Source organism: Thalia democratica, chromosome 3 (assembly GCF_965202585.1).
Source record: "Thalia democratica chromosome 3, ktThaDemo2.hap1.1, whole genome shotgun sequence".
NCBI classification, from domain to species: Eukaryota; Metazoa; Chordata; class Thaliacea; order Salpida; family Salpidae; genus Thalia; species Thalia democratica.
The window spans coordinates 38668245-38691227 of record NC_139167.1 but is presented as its reverse complement, the minus strand read 5'-3'; the positions used below and the strand labels follow the sequence as shown (position 1 = coordinate 38691227).

The 22983-nt window shown below is 27.2% G+C and overlaps 1 protein-coding gene across 2 annotated transcripts; it reads left to right on the top strand.

Moving 5' to 3' along the window:
* Positions 1 to 203: 203 nt before the first annotated feature.
* Positions 204 to 20464, top strand: LOC145831205 (S-adenosylhomocysteine hydrolase-like protein 1). 2 transcript variants are annotated; one of them, XM_082938343.1, is made up of 15 exons: positions 204 to 444; positions 8126 to 8213; positions 10259 to 10311; positions 10600 to 10788; positions 11830 to 11932; positions 12745 to 12964; positions 14363 to 14432; positions 14494 to 14540; positions 15524 to 15676; positions 16100 to 16170; positions 16596 to 16690; positions 17460 to 17627; positions 18795 to 18873; positions 19626 to 19746; positions 20125 to 20464. In XM_082938343.1, exons 1-15 carry the CDS (start codon positions 262 to 264, stop codon positions 20129 to 20131), a joined length of 1647 nt encoding a protein of 548 aa, XP_082794469.1. In that variant the 5' UTR covers positions 204 to 261; the 3' UTR covers positions 20132 to 20464. The 2 variants fall into 2 exon arrangements, with proteins under 2 accessions (XP_082794469.1, XP_082794468.1); XM_082938342.1 differs by lacking the exon at positions 204 to 444 and adding an exon at positions 7334 to 7819.
* Positions 20465 to 22983: the final 2519 nt, after the last annotated feature.

Here is a 22983-nt window from a genome sequence, read left to right as displayed (position 1 = left end):
AAATTTTGATATTTTTTTATTCTGAAAAAAGAGTATTTGAAAAAATATTTTCTTTAGAATATATGTGACTTAATTAAATAAATTTCTTATATTTGTTTTTACCAAGACTAGAAATTTTAAAGTTTTAGGACCAAAAGTTAATTCTTGTTGTCAAATCTCACTCTATGTTCTTAGATATTTTATCAAATACTGTTTGCAGAATATATCTTTAGTTTTATTTATTTTAATACAATCAACAACAAAAGATTAACTGATCGGTTTATGAAAATGTCTAGTAAGGGTAAAGATGAAGTGCCCCAACCAACAGCTAACAAGAAAGTTTTAAATGACAGTCAACAGAAAAGCTCCAACCCACGAGGCAAACATGTTCTAGAAGCACAAAAGTCATCACAAGCCAGTTCAAATACCAAAGGTCTCCAACCAGAAATTGCCAACCGCATTAGGGTGAGTTTTTTTTTGCTATAAAAAATAATGTTTTACATTCATCAGTGGCTCCCAAGCGTTTACCTTAACTTGGCATGGGGAACTATTTATCATATTTGATTTCTTTTTACATATTGTATTAATTACATGCATGTATATTTTTCAAAACTAGTGTTATAAATTAATTTAATTATCTCTATAGATAGCAAATATAAACATTTATGAAAATAGTCAAGGAATATCACTTTATTAAAATTTAAGCAAGTTGAAGTTTAAAAAACAGCTCTATTTTTAATTATACAACGATGAGTAAAACTCAATCTTTGCTCTACTGTGTACAGGTGAATACTTTAGGGAAATAAACTTCAGGTATATTATACAACACTTAAATAGCATACATTATATTAGTTTTTATTATTATTAAAGAGCAGAAAAAAAAGAAAACAATGTCAAAAAATGTTCAATAGTGTAATTTCACATTGACCTTATACATTAGTCAGCTAATTAAGTTTTCTCTTTTAAGCTGAACATTTTGTGTTTAAAATGCATTTATTTTACTGTAATATTAAAAAAAGCTTCAACCTGAGAGTAAATGATAAAAAATAACATTTCAAATCAAGTTAAGTTCTATTGTAAACAAACAAAACAAATAATGAATCAGTAGTTGTAAAAAATGCACAAAAAAAAATATTTAGTTATGATAAATACTCCATGATTGAATACAAATCTGTTCTTATTGAATGATCAATATAATATAAAAAAAACTAAATAATTGTATTTTATTTTATAAAGAAAAGTAACGAACAGGAAAGCTGACATTTATTTAAAAGTGTAATACTTATTTATGAAAAGTTTTTTTTTCTGTTTGTCTAGCAGACTTTTTTTTGTTCAAAGGTTTTTTAAGAATTTATTTAAAGTTTTCAAGTTTTGTTACATGATTTAGCTTAATTTTATATTAAAAATAATAAAAATTCCTAACTACCATGATTAAAATATAGACTTTTATTAGAGTTTAAATAAAGTAGATCTGCATAAAAATCTACATATACCACTTAAATTTTAGTTTAGTTTAAAAATAAGTAAATAAAAGTAAAAAATATTTAAGACCAGAATTTTGCTGAATTTTGAACAGTGTTTAGAGTGACTTTATAACAATATTGTTTTATTTTTTAACCTTCTTTTAATCGTGCTTAATATTATGTTCAGATAAAATATATAACTGCTAATAAATTTTTTTTTTTGCTGAATATAACACAAAAGTTATAAATTAGTGTTATTAAAATGTTTGAAACGCAATAAACAACATTGTGTGCTAAAAACTAACAATTAGTTTTTATTGGTTCAAAGTAGTTTTTTTTGATAAAAATATTTCGAAAAAGTATTAATTGTTAAAGTGTTTATATGCCAAAATAAATTTTAGAACGTTCTTTAATTTTTCAGTACTACTATTTTTTTAATGCATTGGTCAAATGATTTGATTACTCAATTTGGAAAAATATTGTTTTTTGATAAATAAAATCCTGTATATTAGGTTACTTTAGGAACCAATACAGATTTATTTTGATCTTGTAGTAGTTTTGTATTGATTCAATTTATGTAAGTTTTGATAATACCAAATCAATCATCACACCACAAGCCTTTGGTAGACTGGCACCTGGTTTTGGTTTTTGTTGAAATTCGGCAGTCGGCCGCAAGCGAAAAGCGGTTGCGGCTGACTGACAAACTTCAATAAGCACAAAACCCAGGTCTAAGTCAACCGAAGGCTTGTGGCCTGATGATCGAATTGGTATGATCAAAACTTATGTAAACTTGAGCTTGTCTCACGGCATACAAAAGTCCAGGCTTAGGCTCTGTACTCATTTGCTAGTTTTTTATTTGACTGCTTCAATTAAAGATCAACTGTAAGTTTAATGGTTTTTTAAATGCATTTAAAAAAGTGTAAATGTTCAATTATGCTGAACTATCTAGTTTAGCCAGAAGTTAATGATTTTCGCCACTAGTACTAACTATAGTAGTTATGAATTTATTTTCTGTTGTACATTTGCAAAGTGTTTACAATAAATGATCGTGGTATTAATTAACAAAAGCTTTTGTATTTTTACTATAGAATGAATTTACAGTACAATTATAGCAAGGAGTCTGCAACCCTATTTTAAAAACATATGTTGTTGTAATAATGATTTTGTTTAAATAGTTTAATTTTTTTTTTGAATGCAATAACTTATATGCACAATGTTTTAGCATTTTTGTTTTTATTAGCTTTTTTATTTTTAATGTAGGTATTTTTAGCATAGATATGCATTTTAGATAAAAAGTAATGATATAGAATTTAAGATTAATTACTTTTAAATAATAAATTATTTACTTTTTATTTTAAACGCTAAAAGAAAAAATCTTAAGTTAGAGCTTAAATTGAAATTTTAGTTTTAAATCTTTTTTTTTTCATGTATCAACTGAGATTTCTGGAAGGTCCTAAAAAACTTGTATAGTACATTAGTGTTCAGTATTAGTTTTTCATACCTATTCATTCCAGAAACTTGTATGTTAGCTGTCTTTTGATAATATACCACATTAATTTGTATTTTATAAGGTCCACATATTTTCGATTTTTGTAGTTTAGTTAACATGATGTTCCGAGCAAAAATAATATTACGTGAAAAAAAGTGCCACATCTCGAAAAAAGTGCTACATCTCAACCACGAGAAAGTTTACTTAATTAAAAATTCAACTTTGCGGTGATTAGTGGAAGCCACCCAAGTTTCAACAAACAAGTTTATTGCAACGTAGATTAGCTCGCACGTCATGGAAGGCAGATGCATTTTTCTGCTGCATTCGCGTTTGCTGCTGCTTTCACTTGGTGGGGCTCTCGAGCTTTTTGTTATTAAACATGAGTGCTCGTTGGCACTACCATGCGGTTTCAAACTTTACAATATTATATTCATATATATGTTTAATGTAGTAATTCAATATAGTATCTAATCAAATTTAGTTGTTTGGTTAGTTAGATGGAAAGATCAATTTTTGTACCGAATTTTTGTAATGCACGATATTATGTCATACTGTTTTTTGTATTTTTGTATAGCTTTTGCATCTGTTTTTTTAGTAAAGTGCTTGTTATTTTAAATTGAACTAGCTGATGATTAAAGCGTTTAGCTTTATGAAACATATGTACTAGTATTTTAAAATCGTATTTTTCTAATAAACTATTTAAAAGCCTTTCAAGTTGGCTCTGTAGAAGGTGTTTAAGTTTGAATAACCACCTTATTATATATATATGTATATATAACTACAAAACAATTTGATTTTACAGTGCTAAAATGTCTAATAATTATTTTTTGTGTTTATAAATAATAATTTATGTTTTGAAATTTAAAAACATAAATTGTGTATGAGTAATAATATTTTTTAATTAATAAATAAATTAAAGAATAGTTTAAAGTATTAACTTTAGATTACGAAGTAAAGATTAAATTGGTTTTTAATGTTTGCTAAACTTTAGAAAAACAAAAAGTCGTTCTCTGAAAAATAGTTTTACAATTAGCTACTTTAATCAAAGTACATATTAAGATGGAAGAGGAATTTACTTCTAGGGTGTTTACACAATGATAAGTGTCGTTTTAGATAGTTTCATTTACATAATGATAACTTGATATTTAACCTTTTAAGCTTTTTGTTTTAAGCTACAAGAAAACTACATATTAAGATTGGAAACAGTTTTTTTTCAATTTTTATAACACTTTAATTATTAACTTAGCTCTTCAGCTTTTTAGATGTTATTTTAAAAACTTGAATTGTATACCAATATATTTTTGAGGAATGATGCTAAATAGCAAAAATTTAAAATAAGACTAATGACTATTTCTTTATATTGGTATAAATTTAACTACCAAGCAACTAATCTAACTGACTAAGTGATATACAAAAATTTGCTGATTTTAACAAATATATTTCACAAAAACATTAAAGTGAAATATAATTTCAATTTTTTTTTATACAATACATTTTAGTATTTCTGCTTTAACTGGTTTGAATATACTTTTCTCCTCAAAACTTAAGAAACATTATCTACATAAAAAATTCATGCATAAAACTCTATTTGTGTTACCAAAATATAAAGAAAAAAACAGTATCAGTTTAGTATTTTTAGTGTTCTAATTAATCTCTAAGCTTAAAACATAAATAATTAGGCTTGTTTTAGAAAGTCATAAAAAAGTAACATTGTACTAAAATTTGTGACTTTTAAAAGTTAACTGATGAAGGCTCTATTTGCTTATATATAAGTAAAATCTGGGTAAACACAATAAAGTTATGGTTGGCTTATTTTGAGCTTGAAAGCAAAGCTAAAGTCGCGCTTTGTTCTCAGTTTTTCAAAATTTGTAGTAAGTAAAGTTCTTATGAAAAAAGTTCGTGGTAGTGATTAATGTTGAAGTTTTTGTTTTGAGTGTGATTCAAGTTCTGTTTTTACTGTAACAAACATTAAGTTTTTAATACAGATGAATGAAGCACGTCTAGTTTTTTATTTTGTTTAAATTTTACTTTAATAAACTAACAAAAATTAAGTAGAAACTTAAAACGGTTAAAAAAAGTATATGTTTCATTTTAAAAATTAGTCTCATTATTTTCTTTAGTTTTTGTTTATCTGCACCACTTATGCCTACTGTAAAAAATGGTATATATTTTTAGTTTAACCATCAAAACTTTATTACGGTTGATGTGTTTTAGTTTGTTCAGAAGTGACTTCTTGTAAACAACATCAAAGTTTTCTGCTCGAGAGCTCTTCAGTTGTACACTGAAGCAAGCCACAAGGCAGCTGTCATTGTAGTTTTAAGAGGGTTAAATTAACTTTTGCACAAAACATGCATCAAGGTGCTAGAATTAGTTTCAAGTGTATTGATTTGTTTGCGTTTTGCTGCTGACGCAACCCCTTTGCTTAAGTCAATATGCAAAGAAGAAATTGAGACTGAATAAGTATATAAAAGTGATTTCGTTTTCATTTATTTACTGTCGTTCAGTTTTGAACATGTAGCTCTTTTGTTAAATAGTGCTAAGCTTGACAAGTTAAGGAAGACGTTTTGTGTATATTTTTTCAGTTTCTATGGGATTTTGTTTTGATATGTTTAATTTATCTAAAAATTTCAAAATATAATATTAGGATTGTTATAAAACTCAAAATTAAAAATATTATAAGTTGATGGATTTATTTTTTATTAGTTTTGTAGTTCAATAAATTTAATTTGCATTTAATAATAGTTTATAGACCAATTTTTACTCCCCTATTATCTTACAAGCGTTGGCAAAGCATTTAATAAATTATGTTAAGTTAATAGTTTAATAACTTGTACCGCTAAAGTCGCTATCTATTTCAACGAATAGTTAAGTAATTTATATTGGTTTTTATCAGAGTTAGTCGCTAGATTAATTGGTTTATTAATCAATGAATACATCAAAGATTTTTTGATAAGTTTTTCTACTAGTATAGCTTAGTATTGCTTAACTATTTAGTCTTTTAAATTTCATTTAGGTTTTAAAATATTTGACATAATAACAAGTTCTTTAAAGTTTTATGATTTCTTTAGAACTAAACCCTGTTTAAAATGCTATTATTGTTAGTTTTATTATACGATATTTGTTTAGAAGGTTATAACACGACTGTTTATAAGTTTCATAGAATTTTCTACATTTTGTTTTGGTCATACTTATGTAAAATAGATTTAAGCGAGCAGTTATGTTTGTATAAATTGTTATTGATTACAAGTTATTAAGATACTTTTTCAAATTTAGAGGTAATATAATTTTTAAAATGCAACCATTTAAAGCATAAGTTAGGTATAAGACAATCTCTAAAGTTTAAGTGTATTTTTTATTAATTTTTTAACTAACTTTATATTTTTACATAATCACCAAGTCTATAAAATTATAAAATCTTCGTTTTGTTTAAACAAGTTATTTCGTTTACATACATGTAAGTAAAAAATGAAGCTTCTATTTCTTGTTATACATAAAAAGTTTATTAAACAAGTGTTATGTAAGAAAAGCTGTTTTTAAGAAAAAACATCTAGATAAAACTTGCTACAGTAGCATGTGTTAAAAATTCGATCTACAACTGTTCATTGTGAATTTTTGTTGTAGTTTTCAATTTTGCAACTCTTAAGCCGTTTTTTGCCAACAAACATTGTTTTATTAGAACCAATGTAACTACCAAGCTTGTGTTAACTCTTCTAATTATTTTTGATGCAAAATCGAATTTACTATTACCTAGTGTTTTTAAAAAACTTAAAGTATTATTTTGTTGTACAGGATTGAATAGATAAAGTTTATTCAAAACTTTCAAATAAAGAAGAGAGCACAAATGTGATTATTTAGTAGTTTTACTACTTTTTTATTAATAATTATCTTTACTTTTGTTATTCTCTTTTAATGAAGCTGGTTTTATATCGTTCAGTAGTTCACTAGAATATACACAAGAAGTCATATTGTGCTTTGGAAATATTATTACCTGAAGTTAAAATTTTTTGTTTCAGTAATTGAAAAGTTTTTGTTTTACAATTATAGCACAGAAAAGTAAATACTTTTGCTACTGTTCTAAACTGTACTGATAGTTTTTTGGTTTTGTTAATTTGTTTTTGTTTTTAAAATTTTTACAGATAATTTTAGCTTAGGTTTATACAAACGTGTTATTCATATATAAACCTACTTAAAAAGCCAATTTAATTAGTTAAAGGTTATATTGGTAAAATTTATTTAAGCTGTCAAAGAAGTTATCAGATATATTTTTTACTTGTACTTGTATTTTTATACTTGAACTGCAGTTCTTAAAGTTTATAAACCTTTAATTTCTTAAAGTCTAAATATAAACGTTTTGTAATAAATGTACTGATAAAACATTCGAGTGTTTAATTTTAGATATGCAAGTAAATTATATTTTTGTCAGCATACAACTTACCAAGTTTTAAAAATACTGCCATAACGCCATATAAATACCACCCAGAACAAAACCTCAGTTTTTGTCGGCCAACTGAAGTGGCCTTGTTATCTGATGTAGCATTCTGAAAACAATCTTTGCGCCATGGAATCGAACGCGAGCGTTTTCGCCTCGCCGGACCAAGAAGTCACGACTAAAATGAGCAAGATAACGGTGACGAGAAAGACCTCGACCGGCTCGCAAAGCAACATGTTCACGATCGACGAAAGCAACAAGCGAGCAAAGTCCGAAAAAGCCGACCAGAAGGGATTCAGCGAGAAGCTGGAGATGAAGAGGGACATGCTGAGGAAGCAGAGGAGCAAGAGCAACAGGCGGCTGCTGTCGAGGAACCACTCGCAGGGCCGGTTGGACTCGACGGGCAGGCTGGACAGCATGGGAAGCAGCGTGTCGCAGTATGACAATAACGCCGGTTCGGTTGGTAAAAACTTGTTTGGTCGAGTCGGTAGGGTTTCGGTTGTTATGGGGTTTCGCCAGTTCAAAATAAAATATTTTAGTGGTAGTCGTATAGTAGATATTACTTGTGCAAATATAGTAGTAGTTTGGAAGTTGTTTAATTATTATAAACTAAAGTTGTAAAAATATTGTTCGGAAACTGATAAATATAAATTTAGATAATATGATGAAAATGGGTATAAAGTACGAATGTAAATACTATAATGATTAAATAAAACTTTAATAGATAGCCCAAGGTATTAATTTATTTTTAATATTGTTTTACAGCAAGTGTCTTTTGCGGAGGACCGAATCAGAAAGAAGCGCTCCATGTCAAGATCGATATCCGCCTCGTCTGTGGACAGTTTCAGTTCAGGTAAAATATTATAATATGTTAACTTTTCATTTTGCAAGTGTCTTCAAATAAACTAATAATTCAGTTCGTTTTCATGTTTATACATTAAAGTTTTTATTTCTAAGAAATGAGTTTATAAAAGATGTTTTATATTCTATATCAAACTTTTCATTTTTTTTTTTAAAAAGAACATTGTCTTTTATAGTTGTTAATATACAAAAAAAATATTATATTTGACTTAATCAAAATTAATATATTTAAAAATTTCCTGTGAAACTTTTTGTATCTAAAAGCATTTCTTTATCTTAAGCAGTAACAAAAGAAAGTGGTATAAACAAATGCTGAAATCAGTTGTAATTTAATGTTGTAAAAGCATTAGGCTGCAAATTGCAGCATGCAGTTTTTGCAACGATTTCTAAACTAGTAAATCAATACTATAAACAATATTTCTTAAAAATTTACTGTTAAAATATTCTTAAAAAAATTGCTGTTTTCTATATTTATTTTAGAAAACTATAAAGCTGACCTACTACGAAGTTTCTTATCTCGAACCTGTGTACTGTTTCTTTCATAATATTAAGCATAATTAAACAAAACTATGTAAAATAGTACAATCTCATGTGTCATTTATGAATAATTGTACTAGTTGTTTTACTTTTTTTGTAAACTCATGGTGAAGTTTTGTTTATTTGTAGAACCTTTAAGAATTATATTTTATTCTAATAGCTGAGTTATTTTTTGTAAATAAGTTATAAAATAAATTGCGTTGTTTTTTTTTTGTAAAATAAAATTAATTACGTCTGTTTTATTTATAACAAAATTTCATGAAATTTTATTATTTGTTGTTTTGTTTGCAACATAGTGTTTATTTACAATTTTTCAATTAATTCTTAGTACTATAAATGTACAAAGTTTTAAATCGGTGCTGTTTAATTTTAGAACAAAATTTTAATAATAGCATTGTCCATAGAATTTAGTCAAAAACTTTTTTCATTAAAGTGGCTAGATATTTTAATTTGGCTCAAAATAAATATTGTATTTCTCTTTTTTTTTATTAATTAAAATGGGATGAAGGTAGTCTTCCTCTTTTGATTTTAAAGACCGGACAGGATTGAATTTTAGATAAACATAAATAAAAATGGTAAGAACCATTAAAAAATCAGTCACAGTCTTATACAAGCACTTTGAAGAGATCTTTCGTTTATTAAAAAACAAATAGTGTTTTTCTCAGTTTCTCAAATTGAAAAATTATATCAAACTTTACTGACTAATCTCAAATATAAGTGTTCCATTAATTTTGAAGTAAAAGTATGAAATTCAGTATTTTAATAATATGGTAGTTTTTAGTTTTATTTTAAATTTTGTTAAAATTATTTAATTTACGGTACTTAATTTTCTCTTTTTTTTGATATTATTATATAAAGTTTTAGGATATGTTTTTCATTACAATGTTTGACAGTCATTAAAAAGACTTAAAATAAAAAATTATCTTGATTTGTTTTCTTATTTTAGCTTTCAAAAATCTTATTGAATAAAAAAACAACATATTGTTAGTAACAAAGTTTAGATTACTAGCTTGTATATATTTCTATTTTTTTTTCATCTCAATTTGTAGACTTGAACTTTATATTATAGTTTAATAGTTTACTTAGTATGCTATTAAGATAACATTATGTGAAAAAACAATTTCAAGTGTTTGAAATAACAAATAACAGTAGTTATAATTTGATTAGCTTAATTGATATTCCGAGCATATGTATACATCGTTGATTAAAATTATTAATTTTTGCTAATTGTGTCATAAATTGTCTTGCAATCTTACTCACAAGTTTAATGACGACGCATAACAATACAACTTCTAAAGTAGGTTATTACTTCAGCCTTCATACATGTAATGAATATAAATTATCAACAATCTATTAACTTAATTACAATTAACTGCATTTTAACTTCCCAAAATATGGTTTTACGCATTTTGTTTAGCTAATCTGAAATAACTATGTTATATTGTTAATTTTGTTAAAAAAGTTAACAGCAATTGTTTTGATACTTATTTTTAATTTCAGCTTCTTATTCAAGTTCTGACGACGATGAAGCTTCGCCTCGTAGCAAACCATGCGTTAGTCAAGTTTAATTTATTTTTCAAATTTAAAAAATGATCTTTGAAAAAGTGCTTGTAATACAAAAGCTTTTGTTTTCCCAGTAGACTTTTAAGTGAATTTTATATAAAACTATTTGTTTTTGTCACATAACGACAATCAACTATTTTACGTGTAGCAAAACTGAACGTGTCTACTAGGTTTAGGTTTTCATCTAACTATGTATTAGGCATCAGTCGCATTCGAAAGCGCTAAATTATTTTTCAAAAAGCCAAGTATGCGAAAATTCAACAAATCTCACAACACAGGTCAACTCGAAGGGCTTCACGGACTTCTGCATCAAGAACATCAGGCACGCGGACTTCGGCCGGCGGGAGATCGAGATCGCGCAGCAGGAGATGCCGGCCTTGATGGACCTGAGGCGGAGGGCGGCCGCGGACAAGCCGCTGAGGGGCGCCAGAATCGTCGGTTGCACCCACGTGTCGGCCCAGTCCGCTGTTAGTTTGAATTAACATTTATATAACAGTACAAATAACATTTTTATATGATGAGTATCAATAAACTAGATATGAGAAAGCTAGATATATTTCGTGCAATTCTCATCAGCACAATTCAAAGCTAACATGAGGTAAGGTATATAGTACCAATGCTTATAACAGGGTCGCTAAAAAGACTTGAAAAATCTGTAATTTGACAATTTAGCTAAAAAGACCTGGAATTTCAAACAAATTTTACATGTTAAGTAGTAAAATTTCGATTTGACACAAAAAATTTATCGTATAGATATACTTTTTTACCATCATCAAAAATTTTTTTAAACTCATTTAAAAAAGCTTTAAGATATCTTTTCAATGTCGTTATACTATTAAAACAGTTTTTTGCCGTAAACCTAATTTTAAACTTGAAATAAACCCTAAAACGTCTAACTTTGTAAACCTGGAATATATTTTGAAAACCTGGAGAAAATTTGCCGAAAAATTTTGTCAACCCTTTTATAAACTAATATAAGTTTTTCAAATATCTTACTTCATTTCAGCTTTCTATTCTACTGATAAGAGTTGTTCGAAGAATATCTAGTTTATTGAAGTTGCGTTTTCTTTTACTTATTATATAGTTAATAGTCACCAATATCTTAACACTAAAGCTGTTAAATGTGTTATACTTATCTGTGGTGGAAAATAACAATTATTTTTTTCTGTTATGGTTATAGAAATGAGAAAGGGTATTTACTGTAAATTTAGAGAAAGTATATTTTGTTTAAAGTTTATATGAAACAAGTGTTCAAAGTATTCAAGGAGTTCATTAATTTCTTTAATAAATATCCCATTAAGTTCAGCAGTGCTCTTAAATTTTCAAAAATATCTTACTTATGATATTGTGTTTAAGAACTTTGTTTAAAATATTTAGAGTATTTATTAAATATAATTTTATTGTATATTTCTAGTATCTGATGTACAAATACAAACTTTTAGTTATTCTTTTAGTAAAAATTTTAAACAATGCTTTATAACAGAATAATCTAATTAGCATCAACACAGGTGTTGATTGAAACACTGACGATACTGGGGGCTACCGTTAGATGGTGCGCTTGTAACATTTACTCGACCCAGAACGAAGTTGCCGCTGGCCTTGCAGAAGCTGGTTTGTTTTTGCAACTTAAAAAAAAACTTGATTTGTTTAGTGTTACAAAAAATAATGTAACAACTTGTTTACGGAAATTCTTTATTAAATAAACGTAATCAATTTTGTTTGGTTTGGCGTTGTTGTACATAGTAATTGCAAACAAAAATTGAGAGAAAGTAAAACTGTTACTTTAAATCACTTTAAACGAATAAGTAATAACCTAAATCATTTTAAAGGTTTTGAAAAAAAATCTTCAAACTATCTTTAAAACTTTACTAAAATATTGAATTTTAAGGTATTTTATATTTAAAAGTTATATTAATCAAAGTTGATTATTTAAATAATAAATATATTAATTTGATAAGTGGAACTTTTACTACAAACTATAAATTTGTAGATGTCTGTTTTTAAAATTAAAAAAAAAAAAGCTAGATAACAGTTATTTCAATATTTAATAAATATTTTTTTATTTTTTTATTAATAAAATAAATTAAACCATGTAAAAATTTTAAAACCTGGTAATTCATTAAATAAAGTTGTACCGATTTTAATTGATTTAGGATTTTTATTACATAAAAAGTTTTAATAAAAAAGAATTAGTATCTAACATACGAACAAAACTTTAATATAACAACTTGTATATTTAAAAATTGTTTAAAGATTGCAAGGAAAACTTGAAAACTTTAAGTTGTATCATTTTTTTTGGAAAAAAACAAGTATTCATTATTTACAAGTTTGTAGTTTTCGACAATTATTTTATATATTATATTGTTTGCACTTAACACCAACTGTCTACGTCACAAAAGAACTTCAACACACAATCCGCACAGGATACTCGATATTCGCGTGGAAGGGCGAGCAGGAGGACGACTTCTGGTGGTGCATCGACCGGTGCATCACCGGTCCCGCGCAGGGCGACGGCGAGCCGTGGCAGCCCAACATGATCCTGGACGACGGGGGCGACCTGACCCACTCCATCATCAAGAAGTACCCGCACGTCTTCCGCAGCATGAAGGGAATCGTGGAGGAGAGCGTCACCGGAGTGCACAGGTGCGTTGCGAGTAACAAAAAGTCTCTGGTGAGCTCAAGCGGTATGCTATCAAAAATCCACCCGCGTTCAAAATCCGCCCGTAGATTTTTTTATAAGTTTTATTTTTTGTTTCTTTACTTTTAATTTATTTTAACTATCACTGTTACCCCTGACCCTCGATCGGTGAGCGGTTCTCGAATTTGACTTGGTGGATTTTGAACGTGTCCCGCTCAAGTTGGCATGAAGGTCACACCGATCATCAGACCACGAGCTTCCGCCAGTTTGAGGTTTCGTGCTCGTTTCAACTCGTCGCTCAGTCGCAACCGCCGCGTGGTTTTTTGATTGATGATGGTTTTTCGGCTGCGGCCGACTGACGAGTTGAAATGAAATTATGAACTGCGAGCAGTATGACTTTAGAGCTGAAGCTTTTAATAAAAATTTCCAAAAATCTTTTTCAATATACCAGTTGTTACAGGTTAAAAGATTTAAGAATTTTTTTTGATTAACATTTTAAACAACGGGTTTTTCGGTATTTTTTTCATTTGCAACAAAGTTAACAGTAATTTTTGTTTCAATTTGGCATTAGTTGGTATTTGAAAAAAAATTAAAGAATAGTTTAAGTCTAATTAATTATTATAACTTTAATTTTGATGCTTTCTTTTAAGTAACATCGAATAATTTAAGTTTAAATATATAATGTATGACTTTTTTAAATTAATATGGAAAAATTCATCGAACAGTATAAAAGTTTATTTTTAGACACAAATTCATATAATTAAGTAATAATTTTAGTACTAGGTGTTTCAAAATGATTTAAAACAATAAATTAAAGTAGTTTTAACAATGATCTTTTTTTTTGATCTGTAGTTAATTCGATATCATTCTAAATAAAAGCATTTATTTATTGAATAGTGTATAAAGAGTTTAATGACAGAAAATGTTAAAACTTGAAAATTTTGTTTAGTTTTTTTAGTTCCTTACCTATAAGCTGTTTTTAGATAAGTTTAAGCTTTATAAATACTTGAAAATGAATAATTTAGTTAAAGTTTAGATTTTGTTTCTCTTTATTGATTATTTACCAAAACTTTACGTACTTGAATTTTTTCGGTCCCTAATTCTCTGCGTCGTCAGTAATAGTAAACATATTATTACTTGCTATCGTGTAAAACGAGTTTAAGAGTTTACAACCGCCTTTGGACATATATTTGGCTTTTCTTAAACTGAAGATTTACTCATTATTCTCGCTGTGCATAATGTATACTACTTTTACTGGTAAACTTTAAATTCCAAAAAAAAAAGCTAGTTTATGAATTGAAAAAAAAAGGCTAAATACCGGCAAAACTACATTAGATAATCACAAATGTTGCTTTTTAAAATGGCTAAATACCGGAAAAATCACGAATTTCAAACTCTAACAGATTGTACCAGCTGGCCAAAACTGGAAAGCTCTGCATCCCAGCCATGAACGTCAACGACTCTGTGACCAAGGTAACTGATTTTATATCAATGTTTTTTGTTCGGCTCGAAATAATTTATTTACTGTTTTCAGCAAAAGTTCGACAACCTCTACTCATGTCGTGAATCAGTGCTCGACGGGTTAGTCATGATTTGAATGATTGAATTTTGTGAAGTTTTATTATTGTTTGATACATTAGGTTTGAAAAAATTGTTAGTTGGGTTTTACAAGATAAATTGTCTACAAACAAAGCTTGTGTATTCTTATAAGATTTTCGATTAAACATTCATCGTTATTTTTTGGCTATATGAAGTTTAAAATATCTTTTTTTATTAGCCAAGTTGAAGTGCATTGTTAACAATTGTTCTAAACTGTATATATATATATATATATAGAAATAACATACACAAAATAAACTTTTGCTTGGTACAGCTGTTTCTGCGTTTAATACGCGTCCTCAGCCAAGTTTTATTCAATGAAAAGCAAACTTGTAAGTACAGCAATAAAATTATACAAAATTAGGTATTACGTAATAATAGATAGTTGATTTTAGACAAAATTATAACAGAGTTTTTAGATAAATTGCTTTCTATAATGTATGCATCCAGTTTGTAATTCGTTTCTTTTGTTTAAAGATTCAGATTTCTTAACTTTTAAAATTTCGATTTTTTCCGCATTGCACAATTTACATCCGTTTTTTAAACTGTATTTATTTTTCGTTCTTGTTAATATTTCCCACTGAACTTTAAAATATATATATACTTTAAAAAACTCTTCATCACATAAGAACATTTGCATGACATTGTAGACTTTATATATGTTTTAAAAAAAGTTTAAGTTTGAAAAGTTCAAAGATATTGGTATTTTTTATATTTCATTTAAACAGTTATTATCTATAACACTTGTAAAATTGTAAGTATATATATATATATATATATATATATATGTATATAAAGCATTAATACCAAGTGAAGTCAATGTAATAATTTTTGTTTTTATGATGCCAAGTACAAATCAGCTGTTTACTGAATCGCGAAATGCTTTAAAACCTTCTTATGTTGCGGAAGTTGTCGCACATGTTAAAACATTCAACTAAAACACAGCGAACTCCAAATACTTGCAGGTTGAAGCGAACGACGGACATAATGTTCGGCGGCAAGCAAGTGGTGGTTTGCGGGTACGGCGAGGTGGGAAAGGGCTGCTGCGCCGCGCTGAAGGGACTCGGCGCCATCATATACGTCACAGAGATCGATCCCATATGCGCGCTGCAGGCATGGTTCGGTTTAGTTTGCCGTAGAAGTTTATTCTATCGAATAATTTAAGTTTAGATATATAATGTACAATTTAAAAAAAAATATGCTAAAAAAATTCATCGAGCAGTATAAAAGTTTATTTTTAGACACAAATTCATATAATTGAGTACATATTTTTAGTGCTAGGTGCTCAAAATGATTTAAAACGATAAATTAAATTGTTGTGCTAGAAGTTTTTTTATCAAAAAAATACAACTTTTATAAGTGTTTTTTATACCTTATATAGCTAATTAAATTTACAAAGGACAAAAGTTTTGTTACGTTGAGTTTTATAAACGTGTAATATTTATAAAAACAGCTATTTGTGTTTAGTTAATAAATTTTAAAATTAGTCAATCAGTTTTATATAAGTTTAAACTATGCATATAGATTAATTTACTTAACAGTATGGAAGGTATGCAAGTTGTTAGGCTGTCTGAAGTCGTAAAAACTGGTGACATTTTCATCACGTGTACAGGTATAACAATAATTTTGTTATAATTTTGTTAGTGATGTACATTTACTATAGATTTTTTTGTTGGTTGCAAACAAGCTTAAAGTTTTATTTAACGATGTCAGCTGCTTTAATGTTTTTAAGCTAATCGTTTTTAAAACCTCCATGGGTTTTATTGTTATAAACCATTTTACACATTAATATAAGTTTTAAAGATCTTTAAAACGTTACTTTATGAGTTAATATAATTTTAGCACAACTAACTTACCACTAGTAACATTTGAATATAGTTAGCATGGTTTTTAAATTGACGTACTTTAACCTCTTTGCGGTTAGTACACTGAACAGCGTTCAATTAAGTCAATTATAGAAAAATTGTATAACACAGTTTTCTATGTTTGTTATAACATAAAAACAGATCTTTTTATTGTTGGAAATATTTTTTGTAGGAAATAAGAACGTGATAAACAGGGACCACTTGGACAGAATGAAGAGCGGAGCGATCGTGTGCAACATGGGCCACTCCAACACTGAAATCGATGTGGTGAGTTTAAATCGTTAATCCAATAAACATACTTTAAGTTGATTTAAATTAGAGATGAGTTATGAAGTTAGCATCACACAATCAAAATAAATAAATTGTTTCTAATTCTCGATGTTGTTTAGTAACTTTAAAGTTTGATTTTTTAAATAAACTCATTAAACAGTTGTGAATAGCTTGAGTAGTATTTCAGAATGGTTAAAAGGTTTAATTTATAGTTATGTCATTTTACTACATTATACCTATATTATAAGTAATTTTTGTCAAAAATAATTTGATAAAAGTTTAATAAGTTGATTTTCAGAAGAAATTTCAAACTATAGATTTTAAAGCAACCTTTTGTTTTACTTTTATTGATTTTACATATCGTTAAGTCTTAACTATGATTAAATAATTTATATGAATAAGTTGGCTCGGTGTTTGAAAGTCAGCTAGCTTGAATGGTCGATTTAAAACGATTTTTTAAACTAAATAAACTTCAAATAACTTTAAATATACTTTAATGATTATTATTTTACAAAAATTATTTTTAAAATATTTTGCTTTTTTTACTCTATACACTGCAAACAAGAATAGTTATAAGAACAAAAATAAAATTATACAGTTTTGTTTTTAAACAGTCATGTTTTTTTTTAAATACCCACATTGAGCACATCGTACCTGTACAATCTAAATACAAATTTCATTTATAACAAAAATTTTCGGCTCAAAAGAAGATTACTGTAAAACTGTTTAATCTTCAACAATGCAAAAGTGTTTCAACTTTTCGCAGGCTTCGCTGAAGACGTCAGAGCTGACGTGGGAGAAAGTTCGTTCTCAGGTGGATCACGTGATCTGGCCGGACGGCAAGCGGATCGTGCTGCTGGCGGAAGGGAGGCTGCTCAACCTCAGCTGCTCCACCGTGCCCTCCTTCGTACTCAGCATCACCCACTGCACGCAGGTATGTGAAGTTTCAATAAAATATATGTATGTGTATAAAAAGGTTTATTTCTAAGATGTAAAACTTAAAGTTAACTTTAACCTTTTTATTAATAAAGCCCTTAAGGTGGGCTCAGTGTGAAAGATTTGATTTATCAAGTTAAGTAACTTAATTCTATGTGTGTATATATATATAATTAAAATACACAAAATAAACTTTTGCTTGGGACAGCCGTTTCTGCGTTCAATACGCGTCTTCAGCCAAGTATTTTATTCAATGAAAAGCAAACTTGTAAATACAGCAATAGAGTTATACAAAATTAAGTGTTACGTAAAAATAGAATAGCTAGTTGATTTCAGACAAAATTATTAACAGAGCTTTTAAATAAGTTGTTTTCGGTAATGTATACAGCCAGTTTGTAATTCATTTCTTTTGTTTATAGATTCTGACTTTTTAATGTTTAAAATTTCGATTATTTCGCATTGCATAATTTACATCCATTTTTAAAACTGTATTTGTTTTTCGTTCTTGTTAATATTTCCCAGTGAATCTTTAAAAAAAATTGATATATATATGTGTATATATATTAAAGGTTTTATACAAAGTTCTGATCGATAGTGCTCGATAAATCAAATTGGAGCTTAATATTTATTTATTTAATTATATAAAAACTATAATTCAAACAGCTATTTCACACAGCGGCAAACACGAGTATTTTATAGCATTTTATAACATTTTTCCCAACAGCCTAAAAAATTTGTCTAATAGCTTAAAACATTTTTCCAAAAAAACCTTTTTAAACTTTCCTAAAAAGCATAGAATAACATTTACAGCGTATTTCAAATTCAACTAATCGTACAATAAACTGTACCATTACTATGTCATAATTACTATAAAAAATTCTAAAATCGAAATTTCTGTTCACTATTATAATAAACTACAACTCACTGAAGATCACATGAAATTTTACATTTCAATGTGTGAAACAGCTGTTTGAATTATAGTTTTTATATAATTAAATAAATAAATATATGTATATATATATATATATATATGGATGTTTTAGGTTTAGAAGAAGCTCCATTCTTAAGAAGTCTAATTTACACGTGAGCGTTTCAGTTAGCCCGAACAAAAATTATTATTTTTGTTATAATTTGACATTTTTTTGACTCAATTATTTTATTTTAGGCACTCGCTTTGATAGAGCTGTTCAACGCACCAGAAGGTCGCTACAAGCAAGATGTTTACTTACTTCCCAAAAAAATGGGTGAGAACTTGGTTTTTGTCTTGTGTTTGTTGTTTTTACATAAACCTAAATGGTTATTTTTTAAATACTGTTATGTTTGTAATAACAGTACACATTTATAGTTTTTTGAATACTAGTTTTTTATAGTTTTAAATTGAAAACTCAATATACTTACTACTAATGTTTTTATTTGTTGCAAATAAAATATATTATTTTGATAAGTTCTTTAAACATTGAGTTATTGATTTGTTTCTGCGTTTATACGTATAAAGTAGAAACAAAAGCAAAAAAAAATAGTTCTATCAAAAACTTTTTTCTCCTTTCAAAATTCCTTCCATTGAAAATAGCTTTTATGCATAGTGTTTGGAAGTTTTTCACTTTTTTTTACCCTGTGTATCAATGTTTAGTTTAAATTAACCAAAACGTTTTTTTTCCTTTGGTAAAACATATACTCACGTATACAACATTGTTTAGAAAATCCTCGTATATTATTTCAGGTCTTAAAATAAGCCTTTTTTATTGTAAACGAGATGTAATGTATTACAAAAAATAAAACATTGCAGCAGCACATATACTTATGAAGAAAAATAATTTTAACACTTGTTTCATCCAAACGAGTTACTTTAACAATAATTTTATTCAAACACGCATACCTTGAATAATATATTTCCACGGACGACTGTTTTTAATAATGTTTTTTTCCAGACAGCTATTTAAATTTTAGCACATACGAGCAACTTCAATATTTTTATTCAAACTTTTGCAATTTGCAGACGAGTACGTGGCCTCGCTGCACCTCGCCGCGTTCGACGCGCACCTGACCGAGCTGAGCGACGACCAGGCCAAGTACCTCGGTCTCAACAAGTCCGGCCCGTTCAAGCCCAACTACTACAGGTAAGTTACGAGTTTTACTTTAGGGACTTGCTTGCTAGATGTTCAGTTGTGTTTTTAATTTTGAGGAAACGTACGGAGTAGAAGTAATAATAGTTTAGTTTGTAAAATTTGAACTTAAGTTTCGTTGTTTTGGTGAGAGTATGATTTTATGTTATTTCTTATGTTTACCTAATGCACTTTGATTTGAAAAATAATTCAAACAACATTGATATACTAATTTACATTTATTTTTTTCAGATTACTTAAAACTATGCAGTGTTAAGAACTTGTTTACTATTGCTAACATCAAAACAATACTTTTGTCAAATTCTTTTAAAATATATACAAACTCACGAAGTTGTTTATGTTTACCAGAGTTTTATTCTTTATTTTCAACAGGTACTAATTCCAAGTTTAAAAGAAGTATATGATGAGCACAACATCTTAGTTTATTTAATGAATTTTTATCAAGTTTTGATGAACTTTTAGCCTATTTTTTTGTTTTCATGTTCTCTGTCATGAACCTTTATTTTTATAAAACTTTACTAATTAATCCCCATTTTTATGAATTTTGATGCTTTATTTATGATTATTATTACTGTTGTATTTTATGCTTTGAAAATTAATATTTTATTTCAATTTGAATTCTAAAAATACTAGGAAAACTATTTTTGTACTTACTGTTTTTAAAAAAATTAAATTGTTCTACTACAAAACGGCTGTATAAATAAAATATATTTTTATCATGCTTTTGAATATTATATAACTTAATTTATTTCAACAATAAAAAGGAATCACTAATGGAAACAGTTGTTTGTTAAATGATTTAGCTTATGTTTCTATATAAACTTGAACACAGTTATGATAAATTATAAAAGTATTTCAAAAAAAACTTAAATATATGTATTATTTATAGGACTAATTCATTAGGGGTAAAGAATTAAAAATACGTAATTATAACTCTCAAAAACTACAATAAATACAGTTAGATTTTAGACGTTAATTATATTGCATTTTATGCTGACACTATTATGCAGTTTATTTCAAGTCATTTAAATCTGAAGCTTTATTCTATTCATCACTTAGTATTTTCTATTGAATATTTGATATTATGTAATCGTTGATAACTGCATATATTGTTTCAATCTAATACAAGAGCTCCTACTACAATGCTAGTTAAGTTCATACTAATTTTTTATATGTTTGTCTACCATGCAAAGTTCTTTTTTTTTGATACACTCAAATAAGTTTAGTAGTTAACTCTAGATCAGCAACTCCCAAGATCCATTAACTACTACAAGACAAATCCTTTAGTATGTGTAATTTTAGCAACAGTTATAGTAGTTTAAGTATACATATTAGAATATTTTAAAACTAAATATTGAATTTATGGTCACTTTATAAATATTAAATTTTTTGTTTGATTTTTTCAATCTTCCTTGAGTGTTTTAAGTTTGTTAAAAAATAATATGCACTTAAAAAATTACTTTCGATAGTACTATCAGGTCAATTAAGTTCTAAATATTCAGTAATATTGAAAATAACTCTATCTTAAAATAGATTATTTTCTAGACCGGTTCTACACAATAAGGACTATACTTATGACTTTTTAGTTAAATCTATTTTAAATTTATACTTATTAATAAAAAAGATAATGTTTAATTAAAATTGTGGACAACCTTAAAACCTATTTCTATAAACTTTTTATTTACTTTAAAATGTCATAAATTCTATGTACTTAATTTAAAGTATAAACATATACAATTAAATATATTAAACAACTTTTTTTACTATAATGAATTTTAATGAGTGTAGTACAATAAGTTGTTTTATTGAATTGTTATAGTTTGAATATAATAAAGAGGATTGCACAAAAAACCTGAAATTTTAAACAATTTTTACATCTAAGTAGAAAAATTTTGATAAGACACCAAAAATCAACCATATAGATAAAACGTTTTTGTTATCATCAAACATTTTTTTATTAAAAACACATTTGAAGTAGTTCACAGTTTCTTTTAAATGATTTACGTACTACTTAACACAGTTTTTTACATTAAACTTATCTTAAAATAAACCCGAAAATGTGTACTTTAAAAAACCTGGAGAACACACTGAATAAAAGTGTTTTATACTATTTGTTTTATTTCAAAACACACTATATGTATTAGCTAAACTTAGGTTTAGCACTAATAAAAAAGGTTATAGGCATGAATATTCAAACTCTTGAAAAAATGTTCAATATGCCACATTTCGATAAGTAATAGATGTTAAAGAATAATAATAAATGACCATATAGATCTTACTTGAAAGATTATGATAGTAAACTATTTTTGTTTTTTATTGAGAAGGTAGTTAATAATAACTCAGAACTATTTAAGTTTGACTTTTCAGAATCTAAAATGTCCTGCACCCAACAAAAAGTTTCAAAGTTGTTATCTGTCATGTATATATTGCCAATAAAGTTATAACTAGAGATCTACTGGATCCACTATTTAGGATCCGGTCAGATCCGGATCTTTTTTTTTAATTTAAGATCCGGATCTGTTTTTAAAATAAAGATCCGGCCGGATTCTAAATGTTTTATTTAGTTTCAATAGAGAACAAATTTATCAAGTTTAACTATTATAATACCATTATTTCAAAATTTTATTAGCAAAACCATGTTTCACTCGTTTGAGCTAAATCAAACGAGATCATCAGTTGAAAAAGATATTATTCAAATACCATTAATTAGTAAAAACTGTTTAATACAAATATTTTTTATTTTAAAAATTACAATAAAAGTTCTCGACTTAATGATAAGGAGAATGATTGGTTCAAATTTTTAAACTTTATAATCAAAACAATGTTTCACCTATTTGAAAGAAATCATAAGTTTCAAAAGAAATCATAGGTTATAAAGGTATAAGCTACTTAATAATACTATAAATTGTAAAGCTTATACAACTAAACATCCTTAAAATTAGCAGGCTTGTAAAACTTGTAAACAAAACAAAAACTGACTCTTGCAATTAAAAAACTAGACTGAATAACTGTTTTTACTATTTAAAAGTATTCAACTATTGTATTTTGACGTAATTATAAGTTAGGCTTATAAGATCTAATAGCGCTATAAGTTTGAAACTTTGAAATTGGTTACTTTTGTCGGTTTTAATATTTGCTTGTACAAGTTGAAATAGAGATGTATTTACAATTTTTTTAAGTTTTAAAATAAAGCTTTTTAAAATGAACACATGAACATATTAACTCGTTCCT

Excerpts from the sequence above, each read along its gene's own strand:
- LOC145831205 (XM_082938342.1), top strand. The coding sequence starts at position 7,490 with ATGGAATCGAACGCGAGCGTTTTCGCCTCGCCGGACCAAGAAGTCACG. Across the intron at positions 14,433-14,493 it reads TCAACGACTCTGTGACCAAG|CAAAAGTTCGACAACCTCTA; the intron begins GTAACTGATTTT and ends TACTGTTTTCAG. Across the intron at positions 15,677-16,099 it reads ATATGCGCGCTGCAGGCATG|TATGGAAGGTATGCAAGTTG; the intron begins GTTCGGTTTAGT and ends TTTACTTAACAG.